Source organism: Bubalus kerabau, chromosome 1 (genome assembly GCF_029407905.1).
Source record: "Bubalus kerabau isolate K-KA32 ecotype Philippines breed swamp buffalo chromosome 1, PCC_UOA_SB_1v2, whole genome shotgun sequence".
NCBI lineage: Eukaryota > Metazoa > Chordata > Mammalia > Artiodactyla > Bovidae > Bubalus > Bubalus kerabau.
The window spans coordinates 60,106,628-60,125,899 of NC_073624.1; the positions used below are offsets into that span (position 1 = coordinate 60,106,628).

The 19,272-nt window shown below is 39.6% G+C and overlaps 1 protein-coding gene across 1 annotated transcript in view; it reads left to right on the top strand.

The window, feature by feature from the left end:
• LOC129641498 (histone H2B type 1-K-like) overlaps positions 1–13,975 on the top strand; it is a 62,284-nt gene extending 48,309 nt beyond the window's left edge. Inside the window, exon 6 of the mRNA XM_055566204.1 lies at positions 13,266–13,975. Coding sequence (XP_055422179.1) covers positions 13,266–13,618 — 353 coding nt within the window. The 3' untranslated portion in view covers positions 13,619–13,975. The remainder of the gene's footprint in view (positions 1–13,265) is intronic.
• Positions 13,976–19,272: the final 5,297 nt, after the last annotated feature.

The following is a 19,272-nucleotide window of genomic DNA, read 5'->3' on the forward strand; positions in this document are numbered from 1 at the left end:
ATAAGTGAAACCAAAAGTTGATTCTTTGAAAAAAATCAATATAATTGATAAAACTTAAGCTAGACTAATCCAGAAAAAAAGAGAGGACAGAAATTACCAACCTTAAGAATTAAAACAGGGACATCGTTGCAGATTCTATAAACATTAAAGAACAACAAATGACAAATATGGCAATAAATTTGACAACTTACACAAAAAGGATAATCTTGAAAAAGACAAACCACCAAGCATGCCTGAGGAGAAAAACAGGAAATCTGAATAACTCGGTATCTATTAGATTAAAGAAATGACATTTGTATTTTAAAACTTCCCTGAAGTTAAACTCCAGCCCTAGTGGTTTCACTGATGAATTCTGTCAAGCATTCAAGGAATAAATACTACCAATTTTGCAAACTCTTATAGAAGAGGTGGGAACAGATTTCAATTCACTTCATGAAGCCAGTATATTAAAACTAGACAAAGAAGGCATCACAAGAGAAGAAACTAGAGACCGAGATAATCAAATCCAGCACTACATAAATTATATAAAATAATGTATCACGATCAACTGAGATTTATTCCAAAAAAATTCAACAGTTAAATATTTGGAAACCAATCAATATAATTCACTATGAAAGTGAAAGTCGCTCAGTCATGTCTGACTCTGCTACCCTATGGACTATACAGTCCATGGAATTCTCCAGGCCAGAATACTGGAATGGATAGCCTTTCTCCAGCAGATCTTCCCGACCCAGGAATCAAACCAGCGTCTCCTGCATTGCAGGCAGATTCTTTACCAACTGATGGACCAGGGTATAATTCACTATACTAACAGATTAACATTTTGTTAATGCTTTAATTTCAATAGAGTAGGAAAAGGCATTTGATAAAATTCAATACCCATTCATGGCTTTTTAAAAAAAAAATTGTAGAAAACAAGGAATTGTGAGAAACTTTTTCAACATAATAAAAAATATCTGTGAAGAAAAGAAACCTGCAGGCATCATACTAATGGTGAAATTCTAAACGCTTTCCACTTAAGATGAGATATAAAGCTAGGATGCCCATAGTCAATATTTCTATTGGAAAAAGTACTGATCAGTCCTAATAAGTCCAGTAAAGCCAGAAAAAAATGCACACAGATTGGAAAGGAAAAAGTAACACTGTCTTGTTTATACAATCATGAATTTATATATGAAAAATCCTCAGAAATCTACAAAAAGAAAATCTAATTGAATTTAGCATGGTTGTAGGACTCAATATTCAAAAACCAATTGTATTTTTACATACAAGCAGCAAGTGTTTAGAAATTGAAATTTAAACATATTTGCAAGAACGTACAGAGAAGGCAATGGCGACCCATTCCAGTACTCTTGCCTGGAAAATCCCATGGATGGAGGAGCCTGGTGGGCTTCAGTCCCTGGGGTTGCTATGAGTCGGACACGACTGAGCGACTTCACTTTCACTTTTCACTTTCATGCATTGGAGAAGGAAATGGCAACCCACTGCAGTGTTCTTGCCTGAAGAATCCCAGGGAAGGGGGAGCCTGGTGGTCTGCCGTCTATAGGGTCGCACAGAGTCGGACACGACTGAAGCGACTTAGCAGCAGCAGCAGCAGCAAGAACGTAAACAGCATAAAATTCTCAAATACATTTAACAAAACATACAGTGGAAGTGAGAAATAGATTTAAGGGCCTAGATCTGATAGATAGAGTGCCTGATAAACTATGGAATGAGGTTCGTGACATTGTACAGGAGACAGGGATCAAGACCATCCCCATGGAAAAGAAATGCAAAAATGAAAATGGCTGTCTGGGGAGGCCTTACAAATAGCTGTGAAAAGAAGAGAAGTGAAAAGCAAAGGAGAAAAGGAAAGATATAAACATCTTAATGCAGAGTTCCAAAGAATAGCAAGAAGAGATAAGAAAGCCTTCTTCAGCTATCAATGTAAAGAAATAGAGGAAAACAACAGAATGGGAAAGACTAGAGATCTCTTCAAGAAAATTAGAGATACCAAAGGAACATTTCATGCAAAGATGGGCTCGATAAAGGACAGAAATGGTATGGACCTAACAGAAGCAGAAGATATTAAGAAGAGATGGCAAAAATTCACAGAACTGTACAAAAAAGATCTTCACGACCCAGATAATCACGATGGTGTGATCACTGACCTAGAGCCAGACATCCTGGAATGTGAAGTCAAGTGGGCCTTAGAAAGCATCACTACGAACAAAGCTAGTGGAGGTGATGGAATTCCAGTTGAGCTATTCCAAATCCTAAAAGATGATGCTGTGAAAGTGCTGCACTCAATATGCCAGCAAATTTGGAAAACTCAGCAGTGGCCACAGGACTGGAAAAGGTCAGTTTTCATTCCAATCCCTAAGAAAGGCAATGCCAAAGAATGCTCAAACTACCACACAATTGCACTCATCTCACACGCTAGTAAAGTAATGCTTAAAATTCTCCAAGCCAGGCTTCAGCAATATGTGAACCATGAACTTCCTGATGTTCAAGCTGGTTTTAGAAAAGGCAGAGGAACGAGAGATCAAATTGCCAACATCTGCTGGATCACCAAAAAAGCAAGAGAGTTCCAGAAAAATACCTATTTCTGCTTTATTGACTATGCCAAAGCTTTTAACTGTGTGGATCACAATAAACTGTGGGAAATTCTGAAAGAGATGGGAATACCAAACCACCTGACCTGCCTCTTGAGAAATTTGTATGCAGGTCAGGAAGCAAGAGTTAGAACTGGACATGGAACAACAGACTGGTTCCAAATAGGAAAAGGAGTACGTCAAGGCTGTATATTGTCACTCTGCTTATTTAACTTACATGCAGAGTACATCATGAGAAACGCTGGGCTGGAAGAAACACAAGCTGGAATCAAGATTGCCAGGAGAAATATCAATAACCTGAGATATGCAGATGACACCACCCTTATGGCAGAAAGTGAAGAGGAACTAAAAAGCCTCTTGATGAAGGTGAAAGTGGAGAGTGAAAAAATTGGCTTAAAGCTCAACATTCAGAAAACGAAGATCATGGAATCCGGTCCCATCACTTCATGGGAAATAGATGGGGAAACAGTGGAAACAGTGTCAGACTTTATTTTTGGGGCTCCAAAATCACTGCAGATGGTGACTGCAGCCATGAAATTAAAAGACGCTTACTCCTTGGAAGGAAAGTTATGACCAACCTAGATAGCATATTGAAAAGCAGAGACATTACTTTGCCAACAAAGGTCCATCTAGTCAAGGCTATGGTTTTTCCAGTAGTCATGTATGGATGTGAGAGTTGGACTATAAAGAAAGCTGAGCACCAAAGAATTGATACTTTTGAACTGTGGTGTTGGAGAAGACTGTTGAGAGTCCCTTGGACTGCAAGGAGAGTCAACCAGTCCATTCTAAAGGAGATCAGTCCTGGGTGTTCTTTGGAAGGAATGATGCTAAAGCTGAAACTCCAGTACTTTGGCCACCTCATGGGAAGAGTTGACTCATTGGAAAAGACTCTGATGCTGGGAGGGATTGGGGGCAGGAGGAGAATGGGACAACAGAGGACGAGATGACTGGATGGCATCACCGACTCAATGGACGTGAGTTTAAGTGAACTCTGGGAGTCGGTGATGGACAGGGAGGCCTGGTATGCTGCAATTCATGGGGTTTCAAAGAGTTGGACACAACTGAGTGACTGAACTGAACTGAACTCAAGCTACTGGAGGGCAGGGAAGAATTATATTCATCTTTGAATCTCTCAGACTATTCATTTTTCAGTTGTGTTTTGAATACCTACTTAGTGCTAGTCCATGGCCATGCAGTGGACATATTTTCCATCACATACTAGAGCGGCAATGTTTCTTAATTGCCAAATTGAATTCAGGTATTCAGGTTATCTCACGGTGGCAGGAAAAAGAAGGCATTAAATGAATATACTGCTTCCCCTTCTAACAAATATTAAAAACAGCTGAATTGTCATATCTATCCACATATCACCTTATTTAAAGTAGAATTTGGCTCTGCAATTTGAGTGTGAAAGGGGGATTTGAGAAATGAAAAATTATATAGACTTCCAATTTAAATTGTTATGAAAAGAAGCCATATGTTCAATATCTGGTAGTCCCTATTTGTTCCCATATTCATACAATTATAATTTAAGATCACAAATCACAAACCTAGTAAGAATGAAGACCACCTAATTGCATTAGAACTCATGTTATTGTAAAACTGAACTATATAAATCTATCATTATCTCAGTAGGAAAGGTTTAATCCTTATAAGCCAATATGCCAGAATTAAGTTTAACTCTTTAGATGGAACATTAATGCTTTCAAATTACACAGGCCAGGTGTCCCCAAAGAGACCCGGATCACATTCACAGCCAGTGCACTTCTAACACTAGTTTCATAAATAGCACGTCGTCATAGGTGAAAAACCAGCAACACCAACACCCCACAAATCAACACTGGCATAGAGCTTAATACTTTGGCCACCCGAGGCTAAGGGTCGACTCATTGGAAAAGACTCTGATGCTGGGAAAGATTGAAGGAAAAACGAGAAGAGGGTGGCAGAGGATGAGATGGTTAGATGGCATCACTGGCTCAATGGACGTGAGTTTGAGCAAACTCTGGGAGATACTGAAGGACAGGAAAGACTGGCATGTTGGAGTCCATGGGGTCACAAAGAGTCAGACATGACTTAGTGACTCAACACAACAATAAAAACAACAAAGAAGTTAAAATATGAGCTTCAGAGCCTGTCTAGGTTTATAATTCAAGCCCCATCATTTACCATCTCTGTGCCCTAGGGTAAACTGCTTAATTTCTTTGTGTCTCAGTTTCCACATATGTAAATTAAGAACAGTAAAAGCTTCCATCTCATAGGGTTGTTATGAGGGCTAATGGATTATATTAACTCATTATGAATTATCTGAAGAAGCTCCTGGTCCTTGAGAAGTATTTGGTAAATAACAGAAAATACAAGTATGCCTGGTAAACCAGCCGTGCTGGCTTTACATTTCTGTAAGGAACATCTCCAAAAGGTGGGCAAGTGGGAGGGGCATAGGGAGATTATCTCAGGCCCAACTTAACTTTTGCCCCACTCTGTCTTGAGATTCAGTATTTTTACTTTCCTGCTTATAATCAGGGGTGCCTATACCAGAAACCCCAGCTAAAGACACTTCTAAATGGAAATATTCACAAGAAGAGACTGTAAACAAGCCTACCTCATGCCAAATTTCTTCATTCTAGAATTCTGGGGCTGGGACTTTGTCACAAATTTGAGCAATGGTGTTATAAAACAGACTGACAAGGCTGTGAATTGCAACAGTACATCAAGCTGGAGTCCTAAACTGTTATACTTTTTTTTTGCTTTGAATTTTTATCCCATATGCTTACCATTTCTGCAGACATACGTTCATGCATTAAAATTTTTATTTTCCAGGGAAAAAGGTACTGGGGTTTAAATCAGTGAGGATTTTGCCAAGTCTTAGGGCAAGAGAGTTATGACATTTGGAAATTCTATGGGGTCGCACAGAGTCGGACACGACTGAAGAGACTTAGCAGCAGCAGCAGCAGCAGAGAGAGAGCTATGGGATGAAAATCTATGTCCCTGTTCCATTTCCTTTCTGAAATCTTCATGCCCTAGTGTTATTTAAGCCTGTTTCACTTTTTCCATTATGTCATGAGTCTTCTGAGGTAGGAACCATCTTGCTTATCTTTGAACAATAATTGGTAACAACAATAATGATGACAGGCAGTATTTACCACATGGCAGAGAGTGTGCTGTGTGCTTTACACGAGTCAGTTTAATCCTCACAATCATTCTAGCTATTGCTTTTATTCCAGCTTAACAAATGAGGAAACTGAGGCTTGGAAAGGAAAATTAATAAACTCAAGGTCACATGGTTAAGTGGCACAGTCAGGTTTGGGACTGAGGTTTGTCCAGGTTCAGAATGTATTCCCTTGATTGATACCCTATGATTCTCATGTGGAATATAGCTTAATGCTGGGAACCTACTGCTGCTGTTGCTGCTGCTAAGTCGCTTCAGTCATGTCTGACTCTGTGCGATCCCTGAGACGGCAGGCAACCAGGCTCCCCCGTCCCTGGGATTCTCCAGGCAAGAACACTGGAGTGGGTTGCCATTTCCTTCTCCAATGCATGAAAGTGAAAAGTGAAAGTGAAGTCGCTTAGTCGTGTCCAACTCTTAGCACCCCAGGAACTGCAGCCTACCAGGCTCCGCCGTCCATGGGATTTTCCAGGCAAGAGTACTGGAGTGGGGTGCCATTGCCTTCTCCACGGGAGCCCACTAGGAGTTTTAAAAAAACAAACGTTTCCTCCTTGGAGGCAGCTGGATGGAAAGAGTGAAACTAAGAGAAGCCTGTGGTGGCAGCTCATTGTTGTTATTCAACAAGTCAGTCGTGTCTGACTCTTTGCGACCTCAAGGACTGCAGCATACCATCTCTCACTGTTTGCTCAAACTCATGTCCACTGAGTTTGTTTGTGATCCACACAGTCAAAGGCTATAGTGTAGCCAATAAAGCAGAAGTAGATATTTTTCTGGAATTTCCTTGCTCTTTCTATGATCCAGTGGTTGCTGGCAATTTGATCTTTGGTTCCTTTGCCTTTTCTAAGCCCAGATTGTACATCTGGAAGTTCTTGGTTAACATACTGCTGAAGCCTAGCTTGAAGGATTTTGAGCATTACCTTGTTAGCATGAGAAATGAGCGCAACTGTACAGTAGTTTGAGCATTCTTTGGCATTGCCTTTCTTTGAGATTGGAATGAAAACTCACTTTTTCCAGTCCTATGGCCACTGCTGAGTTTTCCAAATTTGCTGGCTTATTGAGTGCAGCACTTTAACATCATCATCGTTTAGGATTTGAAACAGCTCAGCTGAAATTTCATCACCTCCACTAGCTTTGTTCATAGTATTGCTTCATAAAGCCACTTGACTTCACACTCCAGGATGTCCGGCTCTAGGGGAGTGACCACACCATCACTTTTATCTGGGTCATTAAGACTTTTTTTGTATAGTTTTTCTGTGTATTCTTGCCACCTGTTATTAATCTCTTCTGCTTCTGTTACTGTTAAGTCACTTCAGTCTTGTCCAACTCTGTGTGACCCCATAGACGGCAGCCCACCAGGCTCCCCCATCCCTGGGATTCTCTAGGCAAGAACACTGGAGTGGGTTGCCATTTCCTTCTCCAATGCATGAAAGTGAAAAGTGAAAGTGAAGTCGCTCAGTCATGTCCGACTCTTAGCGACTCCATGGACTGAAGCCTACCAGGCTCCTCCATCCATGGAATTTTCCAGGCAAGAGTACTGGAGTGGGGTGCCATCGCCTTCTCCACTGCTTCTGTTAGGTCTACCCTTAATTTACTTGCTATTCAGGAGACCTGGGCTTGATCCCTGTGTTGGGAAGATCCCCTGGAAAAGGGAATGGCTACCCATTCCAGTATTCTTGCTTGGAGGATCCCGTGGACAGAGGAGCATGGAGGGCTACAGTCCATAGGGTCCCAAAGAGTTGGACACGACTGAAGTGGCTTAGCATGTACATATTCCTTTATAGAATTTCAGTTATTAAAATTTGCTAGTTTTTAATGTTTAAAAAGCATTTTGGAATATGAGTTGAACCTGTATCTCCTGCATTGGCAGGCAGATTCTTTACTGACTGAGTCACCAGGGAAGTCCCCATAGATATTATTATTATATTTATAGATAATTAACTGTGTGCCAGGCATTGTTGTTTTTTAGTTGCTCAGTCATGTCTGACTCTTTTGCGATCCCATAGACTGTAGCCCATAGGCTCCTCTGTCCATGGGATTTCCCAGGAATTTTCCAGAATACTGGAGTGGGTTGCCATTTCCTCCTCCAGGGGAGATAGAACTGGTGTCTCCACATCTCCTGCATTGCAGTCAGTTTCTTTACTGCTGAACCACCAGGGAAGCCCATTTTAGAATAATTGGACAACAAAAAGTTTATTGTATCATGATTACAGTTTGTGGAGAAAGCTTTGGAAGCCACATTTGGCTGGTTTACTGACCTCGTGATGCTGTTCTCTGAGGTATTTCTGATGTCCTGGAAGGGCCCTGGAGATGTGGTTGGGAGGACGTGAGTTGGGTCCTGAATACACTACTTACTTTCCATGGTCCTCAGGCAAGGGATTCAACTCTTTGATGTTAATTTCTTGATCTGTGTCATCAAGGTAAATATCTTATAAAAGTGAGGATCATACAAATTGGTATATATGAAAGCATTGTAAGTTATAAGGCATTTTATCCACGTAAGCCATAATGCAGTTCTTCTCCCAGGCTGCTAAGGCTTTGGGAACTATGCAGAGTCTTATCTTTGATGAGCCAGAGAGAGTAGATCAGCCAGAGCCATGCAAGACAGGTTGCAGAGATGCACATGAAGAATAAGGAGGAGGAATATTGCCAAGGAATGACTCAAAATGCAGCTTGATCACTCCTTTGATCATGCATGCTGCCCTTTTCTGATTGGGGTGACAACTGACAGTTTGATGAGGAAGACAGGAAGGGAAGAGCTGGAGCCACCTGGAAGAATGAAGATGTGGCTGAAAGCAGCCAGTGGGGTGCAGGTCTGGGAATGGAGGATGTGGATGTTTGAAGGATCCTTAAAAGACTGGAAACACACAAGAAGATTTGTGTAAAAATTCAAAATTTTTTTGAATATGATTCATAGTTTAGTTGAACTTTAGCTTTACTGCCTGTTATGGACTGAATGTTCATATATCCCCCAAATTTTTATTTTGAGCTTCTAAGGTGATGTTAGTGGTAAGGAAACTGCCTGCCAATGTAGAAGACATCAGAGATGCAGATTCCATCCCTGGGTTGGAAAGATCCCCTGGAGGAGGGCATAGCAATCCACTCCAGTATTCTTGCCTGGAAAAATCCCATTGACATAGGAGACCGACGGGCTACAGTCCATAGGGTCATAAAGAATCAGACATGACTGAGGCAACTTAACATACATGCAACCTCCAGTATAAAGAGTATTTGGAAATGAAGACTTTGGGAGGCAGTTGGGGTTAGATGAGGTCATGGGGGTAAGACCTTTATTGTAGGATTAGTGCCCTTATAAAGAAAAGACATTCAAGAGCTTGATCTTTCTCTCCCATATGCACTCACTGGGGTAAAGCCATGTGAACACACCACCAAGATGATTGTCTGAAAATCTAGAGGAAGGCCCTCACCAGACTCTGATGTACTGGCACTCGAATCTCAGACGTCTGGCTTAAAAATCTGTAAGAGAATTAATTTGTATTGCTTAAGCTTCCTCAGTTTATGGTATTTTGTTATGGTGGTCCCAGTAGATTAAGTCACTGTCAAAAAAGTCAGGTAAAATTGGGAAGATTTGTATCAAATGATACAGTATACAGTGGAAGACTTGTATCAAAATGACAAACGTGAATTTACCTCTTTTGTACTTAGAATTATCTCTTATTATTCTCCACTGTTCAGTCTCTTTCTCTGTCTTCTCCACTGCAACTATAATTTATTTGGTATGGTTCAGACTTTCTAATTTTGGATTGTTAGTAAGAAAGGGTATTGGAGAAGGAAATGGCAACCTACTCCAGTGTTCTTGCCTGGAGAATCCCAGGGACGGGGGAGCCTGGTGGGCTGCCATCTATGGGGTCACACAGAGTCGGACACAACTGAAGCTACTTAGCAGCAGCAGCAGTAAGAAAGGGTATCTTTTTTTTTTTAACACTTTCTTTTTCAAAATTTTTAATTAGAGGATAATTACTTTACAATCTTGTGGTGGTTTCTGCTTTACATCAACATGAATTGGCCATGGATATATATATGTTCCCTTCCTCATGAACCCCACTCCCTCCCCCCTTCCCCTCCCACACTTCTGGGTTTTCATAGAACCCCGGCTTTGGGTTCCCTGTGTCATACAGCAAGCTCCCACTGGCTATCTATTTTATATATGGTGATGTATATGTTTCAATGCTATTCTCTCAAATCATCCCACCCTCTCCTTCCTCTTCATGTCCAAATTCTGTTCTTTATGTCTGTCTCCTTTGCTGCCTTGCAAGTAGGATCATTAGTACTATCTTTCTAGATTCCATTTACATGCATTAATATGAAATATTTGTCTTTCTCTAAGAAAGAGTATTTTTAGACACTAGAATCACAATCTAAATACCTAAACCATCCCCACAACCCACACAAAAGAAGCTTTGCTAAAGAGGATAATTCACTTTCCTACCAACTGGAAACTCACTAGCCTACCTATAAAGGGTTAGGTGTTGAAAAGATGACTTTCATTTTAAGATCAACTAGATGAACTAACTAACTAAAGGCCATTTCACATTTGGAATGAATAATGAAAAAAGCTTCTCCTACCTTGAAACCAGAGTTTATCTCTCAACTGAAGAAAAAGAATTGGTGATTTACATGTGCTCCAACAAACTCACAATTAACCTTGGAGAGACACGTGTACCCCAATGTTCATCGCAGCACTGTTTATAATAGCTAGGACATGGAAGCAACCTAGATGTCCATCAGCAGATGAATGGATAAGAAAGCTGTGGTACATATACACAATGAAGTATTACTCAGCCATTAAAAAGAATACATTTGAATCAGTTCTAATGAGGTGGATGAAACTGGGGCCTATTATACAGAGTGAAGTAAGCCAGAAAGAAAAACACCAATACAGTATACTAACGCATATATATGGAATTTAGAAAGATGGTAACAATAACCCTGTGTACGAGACAGCAAAAGAGACACTGATGTATAGAACAGTCTTATGGACTCTGTGGGAGAGGGAGAGGGTGGGAAGATTTGGGAGAATGGCATTGAAACATGTAAAATATCATGTATGAAACGAGTTGCCAGTCCAGGTTTGATGCACGATACTGGAAGCTTGGGGCTGGTGCACTGGGACGACCCAGAGGGATGGTATGGGGAGGGAGGAGGGAGGAGGGAGGAGGGTTCAGGATGGGGAACACATGTATACCTGTGGCTGATTCATTTTGATGTTTGGCAAAACTAATACAATTATGCAAAGTTTAAAAATAAAATAAAATTAAAAAAAAAGTTGCAAATTTTCAAAAGGACATGACAAAATGCTGGTAGGACTAGTGTACAATAAAGCAAAGATGGTAATGAAAAAGCATTTCACTGTCAGATCATAAATTCTGTTCTCTGCATCGTTCTTCCAACAAATTAGAAAAAATAAATAAAGTGACTGAATGTCAGACTCTCAGGAGTGAGGAAAAAAAGAAGGCTACACACTAAAATGTCCAATACCTGTACCATGATAAGTTACTTCTGGCAGGTTGACATCACTGATTGATCATGGCTTCAGCATCACCTCCTTTCTTGCCTGGAAACTTAACCTTCAGATTTGGTAGCAATGAAGATTGACTTTGTGCTTCCCAGAGCACAGCCAGAGTAATTCAAAGAGGAGAATTGCAGATCTTATCCCACTGTGCTAGGAAAGAAACTGATTTAGAAACCTCTTTGCAGAGAGCAGTTTTAACCAGATTATGGTCCAAAATTGGACTCTCTTTTTGAGACAGGATGAAATTTGATCCCTTTGTCAATGACAATAGAAGCTTCATTGCCCACATGATAGAAGCTTGTGTGTGGTAGGTGATTCCTCACAATTTCTCAGCAGTTATAAAGCAAACAAAATCAACTCTAGGTAATGTGATTGTGGGGAAACTCAAGACTGCACAGTGCATGCCTCTGCCGTCAGCAGAGAGCCTGGCTTGACCATTATAGACACACGCTTCTCCAGTGCCTCTGATAAGAGGGCTTTCTGCATAGTGCAGGTCAAGGTCCCCTCTTGCAGTCAAGCTTATAGAAAGCCTCCAGAGGCCATCTAATTGACCACACTGACACTCAGTGGGGCCATCCATTTATCTTGCTGCACTTTAAGCCCAATTTCTCTTTGTGCATCCTAACCATGGAAGACAAGTCACTGTTTTCTGTATTATAAATCCCCTTGACCAAAGGCGATTCCGAAAGTAGCTTTCATTGCTTTTTCTTCTTCTTCAGGGTGAGTAATCCTAAATTCTGTAAGCTTTCTCACAATCCTTGCTTTTGATCTCATAATTCATTCTATAATAAGCTGTGCCTTTCCAAGATCTTTCTAGAGTTTTGGTTGGGCCAAACCAAAGACAACCATTGATGAATGTGTCTTAACAATGAATAGAAGTGCTGTTTGCCCAGAAGGCTATCTATCTAATGGACTGTTTAGGCCTGGAGCTTCTTAAATCACTAAAGTTGTTTGTTATTCCTGTCTTCAAAAGCTGAAACACAAAGGTGATTGGAGAGGAAAGAGAAGTGTTGTTCACAAGGACTTATGTTACAGAGTAGTTTCAGGGGTTAACTGGTTGACAGCATGGAGTAGGAGGTGACAACATGGTCCAATGCAAAGAACACTGTACTGAGAGTCCTCAGGCAGATGTAGCATTTCCCCCACCCTTGCCACTCAGCAACTGGATGATTTGGGGCATGTGTCTAAGTTTTAGATTTCTTATCTGCATCAAAGAGATGCTTGGGAAGTGATATTTACGATCTTATTCATGTCTGAAGTTTGGAATTCCGTAACTTCATATTTAGCAGGGCTCTAAGAGGATACAATACAAGTTGTAGCTCCAAGGTGAAGAGGGTTGATTAAGACCACAGTGGAGGGAGCTCTGTAGGGCTAGGGGGCAGGGGACTGTGAGGACAGCTATGAATATCTGGACATAGAGTATAGTCTCAAATGCTTGGAAATTCGGAAGATGGTGTGAGAGCGGGCTCCCATTTTGTTCAGGGCCTCAGCCACTGTAGAAGACGATGTTTGAACTCTTCTGTACTTCCCTACATAAGCTCAGCTGTGCCAAAATAAACCTCAATGATACTGGGGACATTTAGTGTTTACTTCATATATACTTTTGAGGAAAATCTAATTTGTTGAAGGCAAAATCATCTCCTTCTCTAGAGTTGCCAAGATGATAAATATCCTGGCAGAAATGTTGATGACTCTTTATCAAGTTCTATAGTAAACCCAAGAAACAACTAGGATTTATCTTTCCTTTAATTTCAAAACACATAAGTCCAAAGAGCTCAGCAACCATAGAAGTTTTGGCTTTATCTAGGGCTTTTGTCAGTGGTATTAAGAAATAGTAGATGAGCCTCAAATGAAATGACCAAGAAAACATCCTTGAACCTTAACAGCCAGTGGGTTTGGATTTCTAAAATAGTTGAAATCAATATAGTATAGTGGTTATTTCAAGATCTTTCTGTGTTGTTGGGTGTTGTCATTATAGACATGCCTGAACCGGCTAAGTCTGCTCCTGCCCCTAAAAAGGGCTCTAAAAGAGCTGTGACCAAGGCCCAGAAGAAGGACGGCAAGAAGCGCAAGCACAGCCGCAAGGAGAGCTACTCTGTGTACGTGTACAAGGTGCTGAAGCAAGTCCATCCGGACACCAGCATCTCCTCCAAGGCCTTGGGAATCATGAACTCCTTCCTCAATGACATTTTCGAGCGCATCACTGGCAAGACATCACGCCTGGCGCATTACAACAAGCGCTCGACTATCACATCCAGGGAGATCCAGACCGCCGTGCGCTTGCTGCTACCTGGGGAGCTGGCCAAGCACGCCCGAGTCCGAGGGCACTAAGGCTGTCACAAGTATACCAGCTCCAAGTAAATATAATACGCCTAGCCGCTGTTAACAGAGAAGGCAATGGCACCCCACTCCAGTACTCGTGCCTGGAAAATCCCATGGACGGAGGGCTTGGTGGGCTGCAGTCCATGGGGTCGCTAAGAGTTGGACATGACTGAGCGACTTCACTTTTACTTTTTTACTTTCACTTTTTATAGTAGTTATGAGTATATATTCTGCACTCAGCCAAATCTGGGTTGTGGTTCTGATTATCTCATTTAATAAGAGTATGATCTCAGAGAAGGCTGAGGCTTTTAAGTTTCTATTTCTCCTTATCTGTTAAATGGAAATAGCAACAATAATATCTGTATCATAGGGTTGTCATCGAGATTAAACATTAATAATAAAAATTTCTTAGTCTGTGCCTGGCATACGGTAAGTGCTCAATAAAGGTTATCATCATCAATTTCATCTTCCAGGAGGACAAAGTGATCCTAAAGTGTAAATTCGCACTCAGAGAAAAAAGATGCAGTCTTACAATATGCTCCCCATCTCTGGCTGCTGGACATGGCTCTGGAAAATGAGCTGGAATATGTCCAATATGAATCTCACAGAAACAGGGAGAGGACTGCTTGAAGGTAGGTTCCCAAGCCAGGCCAGAGTTTGATATTGAAGTTCCTTGTAGTCATATTGAAGTATTATTACTCTATATCACTTTGAAAAGAAATACCTGAGACCTGTGTCCTCAGAGTATCTTTTAGGCTTTGTTGATTGGTCTAACCAAACTGTTCATTTTCTGATGAAATCATTGTTTGATCACTGTGAGACAAAAAGCTAAGAACAGACAGATGATCAATTGGCCTGTGTACCAATGCCCTAGCTTGTTTCAATTTTCATAAACAAAGTAAAAAAAATTCACTCTGGTTTTGAATTTAAATATCTGTGAATGAGTCATTGTAATTATAAAGATTGATAAGAAATTATTACATTTGATGCCATCATACCAAAAAAAAAAACTTTTAAAAGTATTTTATGCAGTGGAGGTTAGTGACAAATTGAAATGTTGAGTAAGAGATGAACAGATAAAAGTTGAACATGGGCTTTTCATGCTTACTACCATTTTTCTCTCTTTCAATTCAAAATTCATGTTTTTATTTTTTTAATATTTTATTTTGTGAACTTAAACAAGTTCAAGCTGCAAAAATGACATCTGTGTTTGTACAAGACAACAGACATAATTTGAATTTATTAATATAGAGCATTTTACACCTACAAGAGACTCAAATAACCAATGTAGTAAGCAGATGGGAAAATATAACAAATAGTCTGTCTTTTGATGACATTTATAACTTTTCCTTATTCAGCAATGGCAAGCTAAATAGGCAAATGGACTTTTTTTTATAGTTATAGTCTAGAAAAGCTTCTTAGAAGCTGCTTTTATCAGAAGCTCATTTTTAACATATGGGATTGAGTATCTAATCAAAGGATTGGCATTTTATGATGCAAAAGTTTTAAGCCACTTTAGGGGGAAAAAAACCCTAATTTACAAGAGTGTTCAAATGTAAATAAAAGCCAAAAGTATTTTCTGAAATGGGGTACATTTTAGTGAAAGCACTTCAACCTAAGGCATTTTAATCTAAATTTTTCTTTCAGTTGTACTTGTTTTAAGAGCAAAACCTAAATGGATTTGGAGTTTTCAGTCTGAAGAAAGAAAATCAAGGAAAATTCAAATTTAAAAATCTTTAATTTTAGAAAATTTCAACTAAGAGAATGGATATATATTGTTCCCTGTCTTCATTTACTTTAAAAAAGCTTAACATTTTTAAGAAGTCTGTGAAAATTAACATATAGAGGTCTTTAATTGGATAGAAGCCACAATTACTGTTGGTGAGGGTTTTTGTTTTGTTTTCTTTTTTAACATGGATTGTAGAGTCTGCAAGAACTTGAAAGCTTTTTGTAAGATCTTTTGAAATATGACAGAATTTTTTTTTCAGGCTGGTTAGAATTGCTCAGGTGTGATTGCCTCCAAATTAATTTCCATCCTCTTCTTCCAGCTCAGTTTGCTGTTTGGCAAGATGTATTACATTTCTCTAAAAAAGTGATTTCAGCCATGTTCAGTTTGTTAACCCAGGGGGCCATTAGACTGGTGTGGCTCTGTTGCTAGGCTGTCTAAATGTAGCAGAGTAAAACTTAAGCCTGTAATTGCTTCAAGGCTATGAAATTGAAACCTAGAGACAACCAATCAGAGCCAGCTAGGCTTTAAACTATAGCCAATCAAATAATTTCCTTGCTTTGCTCCTGTACCTTCTCTACATAGAGTCTTTTCCCTGGCCACTGTCTTCAGGGTACCCCTAACCACTTCCGGTTTGGTGTTGAGTCCAGTTGATTTTCACTCAAATAAACTCTAAAAAAATTTGATACCTTTCAGTTTATCTCTTAACAGTGCTTAGGGGAGTGCTAGTTAAAGGATAATTCCACTTAGTTTTTATGCCCATGCAAGTCAGAGAGCAAAAGCTGGCTGTCCTGTTCATGTCTTTCAACTCCAGTTGAACTCTGTCACAATTGAAGGAAACATTGGGAAGTGGTTGCATTTCTGAATACTTCTCATTATACTTTAAAAAAAAAAAAAAAAGACTCTTTTTGATGCATCTCATAATAAGAGTTCTTTCATTGCTTGTGGCTTTATTTTTTTTTCCTAGTTCACAGATAAACCTAGAGGGAAAACCATCAAACCGGAGACTAGGGAACATGCACATTGCTGACATGGTGCAGTAGATAGGACGACTCTATCAAAATAAAAGGGCAATCTGGATCCACACACCATTCTTATTTCATGTACTTGTCAATATAAGACTATTGTATGTAATTTTTCAAAATGTTGCTTAATTCAAAGTAGGACCTAGCATAAGCTTGTATGTAGGCTTCCTTTTTGTGAAGGCCGCATGCAATCACTCAAGGTACAACTCAGACCCCAAATTTTATCTAAGCAGATCCCAGCTGTTCTAAGAGTGACGGTACACTTCTTGACAACTGGGAGAATTCTTTCTTTTTATTTTTGTGTACAGACATTATGGTTCTTTCCTTTGGGAATATTTTTCTAGTGGAAATGTAAAAGAAGGCAAAATGGGTGGTAGAGAAGGGACTTTTTTTTTATCAGAAAGTTATTAGGTAAAGCTGACCTTTTGGACAGGTAGCCCAGGACAAGGATGCAATGGGGGGAGGTGACAGAAGAGGGACCCAGAATCTAGCTAGAACCACTCTAAAAGTCATAAAGCCACAAAATGAATGGTCATGATACAGATGTAAAAGGCTCTTTATTATGCATATTATCTCTAACCAGATCTTACAAATTTATAAGCATTTCTTAGAACTAAGGGAGGTGGTGAAGGCTTTGGAGTCTGAGATCAGACTTTGTCATTTATTTGACAAGTCACTTAATCTCTTTGTGCTCAATTTCTTTTTGGGTAAAATACAGATCATTGTAGTATCAATGCCTAGGGTGGTCGGGACAATTAAATGCCACAATGTACATAAATACTATGGTGTCCAAAGCATAGTAAGAGCTTAAGAGACATTAGCTATTATTCTACTGAAAAGTATTTAGCGAAGAAGAAATTGTAAATATGAACAAAAAGCAGAGTGACTATAATTATACACTTAATATATTTAGAATGTCAGGATAGTCTCTTTATAAAGTCTTTATAAAGACATTTAGTAAAGGTAAACACACAAAGTTTACATAAGATCTTTATTTTTAGCATTATATTTATAGAAATCTATATCTTCATAACTTATATATGTATAGAAATATAAATGCTAAGTTAACCAACTCTCATGTCACCTACTCCTTAGAATTTCAGGATTCTAACACTGATGGCTGGGGTGGAACTCAAACATCTGAAGGACTTTGCAGCATTCTTTGTCTCCAAACACTACTTTCTGGAAAAGACCTCTAGTGGAAGGACTGATGATGAAGTCGAAGCTCAGGCTCCAATACTTTGGATACCTAATTCGAAAAGACTCTGATACTGGGAAAGATTGAGGGCAGGAGGAGAAGAGGGCAACAGAGGATGAGATGGTTGGACGGTGTCACTGACACAATGGACATAAGTTTAAGCAAACTCTGGGGAGATAGTGAAGGACAGGGAAGCCTGGAGTGGTACAGTCCACAGGGTTGCAAAGAGCTGGACATGACTTAGTGACTGAACAACAAAAGTGACCTGTAAGAAATAAGGCAGGAAGTTACAGCTTTTCCATAAATGCATAAAGGTTATTTTATTTGTTTTGTCTCTTTTTGTTTGAAGGGTTAGGAAAAGTTGGAGTCAAGTGGTGGTGGGGGGCAGATAGGGAGAGAAATTTGAGAAAATGTGCTAAATAGGATACCATTATTTCATCACAGCAATTCTTTTGATGAAATCTAATTAAAAATTCTTCAATACGCTTAATTAACTGATAGATTTCATTTTGAGTTTGGCTTCAACATCAACTAAAAATATATTGAATTGCAAGTCAGTTCCAAATTCCAATCAAGCTTTTTTAAGAATCTGAATCATTTCCTAATTTCTATGACAACCAGTTTATGCTTCTATCTCCTGTGAAGCTTAAAATGACACTGACCCAAATCAATGCCATAACAACAAAAGCTTAAGTTGTTTAGATTCCCTTTATATAGTTTGCATGCTAAAGAAATATATCTTGCCTTAAATTTAAAAAAAAATAAGTTATAAACTGAGATCATCTCATTACGAAGACCTAAATTTCAGTGGGCAGATGTTTACATTTTATTGAGCTTATATTCAACCATTTTTTTCCTTGTTAACATAGTCCTTCCTTAACCTTGATGCTTTCCATGCCCCTACTTACTTTAACCCTCACATTCTTCCTTTTAGCTGTGAATTGAATTGACTGAATAAAATAATATTTATTGAATATCCAGGCTCTTTAGAAGATTTGGAGATAACTAGATGAAAAAACAGAGACAGACCCTTCCCTCACAGGGCACATAGCAGGCAGGTGAAGACTAATAGTGGAGGAATTACTGTGTAACAAAGTAAGGACTCTGGTAAGGAAAATAAAATGCTATGGCAAAGTGTCTTAGTGCTCAGTCATGCCTGACTCTTTGAGACCGCATGGACTATATAACCCATCAGTTTCCTCTGTCCATGAGATTCTCCAGGCAAGAATACTGAAGTAGGTCTCCATTCCCTTGCTATGGTAGTACCACTCAAATCCTGCTTCCTTGATGAGGTGGGATCAGAGGCCTGTGTTAGAAAGCCCTTGTCCCCTTTCTTTGTAAACTTCACAGCATGAAGACACAGGTGGTCCTAGAGCTTCTTTCTTAGTGGTAATTGCTTTCAGGACTGCAGGCAAGGTGATGATGTTGCATGTGGATGTGGTGGTGGTGGGGTGGGTAGAGAGGATTGGATCTGTTACAGGAAACCATCCTTCTTTCTGAAATAATAATGGTCACACATATCAAATAGCTTACCAAAAGAAGTGCCAACTTTTTTTTTTTTTTAACTCCTGCTTGTCAGCACTTCCTTAGACTCAACATCTGAACCAGAGAAAGCTGAGTTTGGCTCAGCCTCACACATCACCAGCAAAATCATCAATACTCTATAACACTCAGATCTTATGAGAGGATCTGGAAAAGATAGAAAGATGACTCT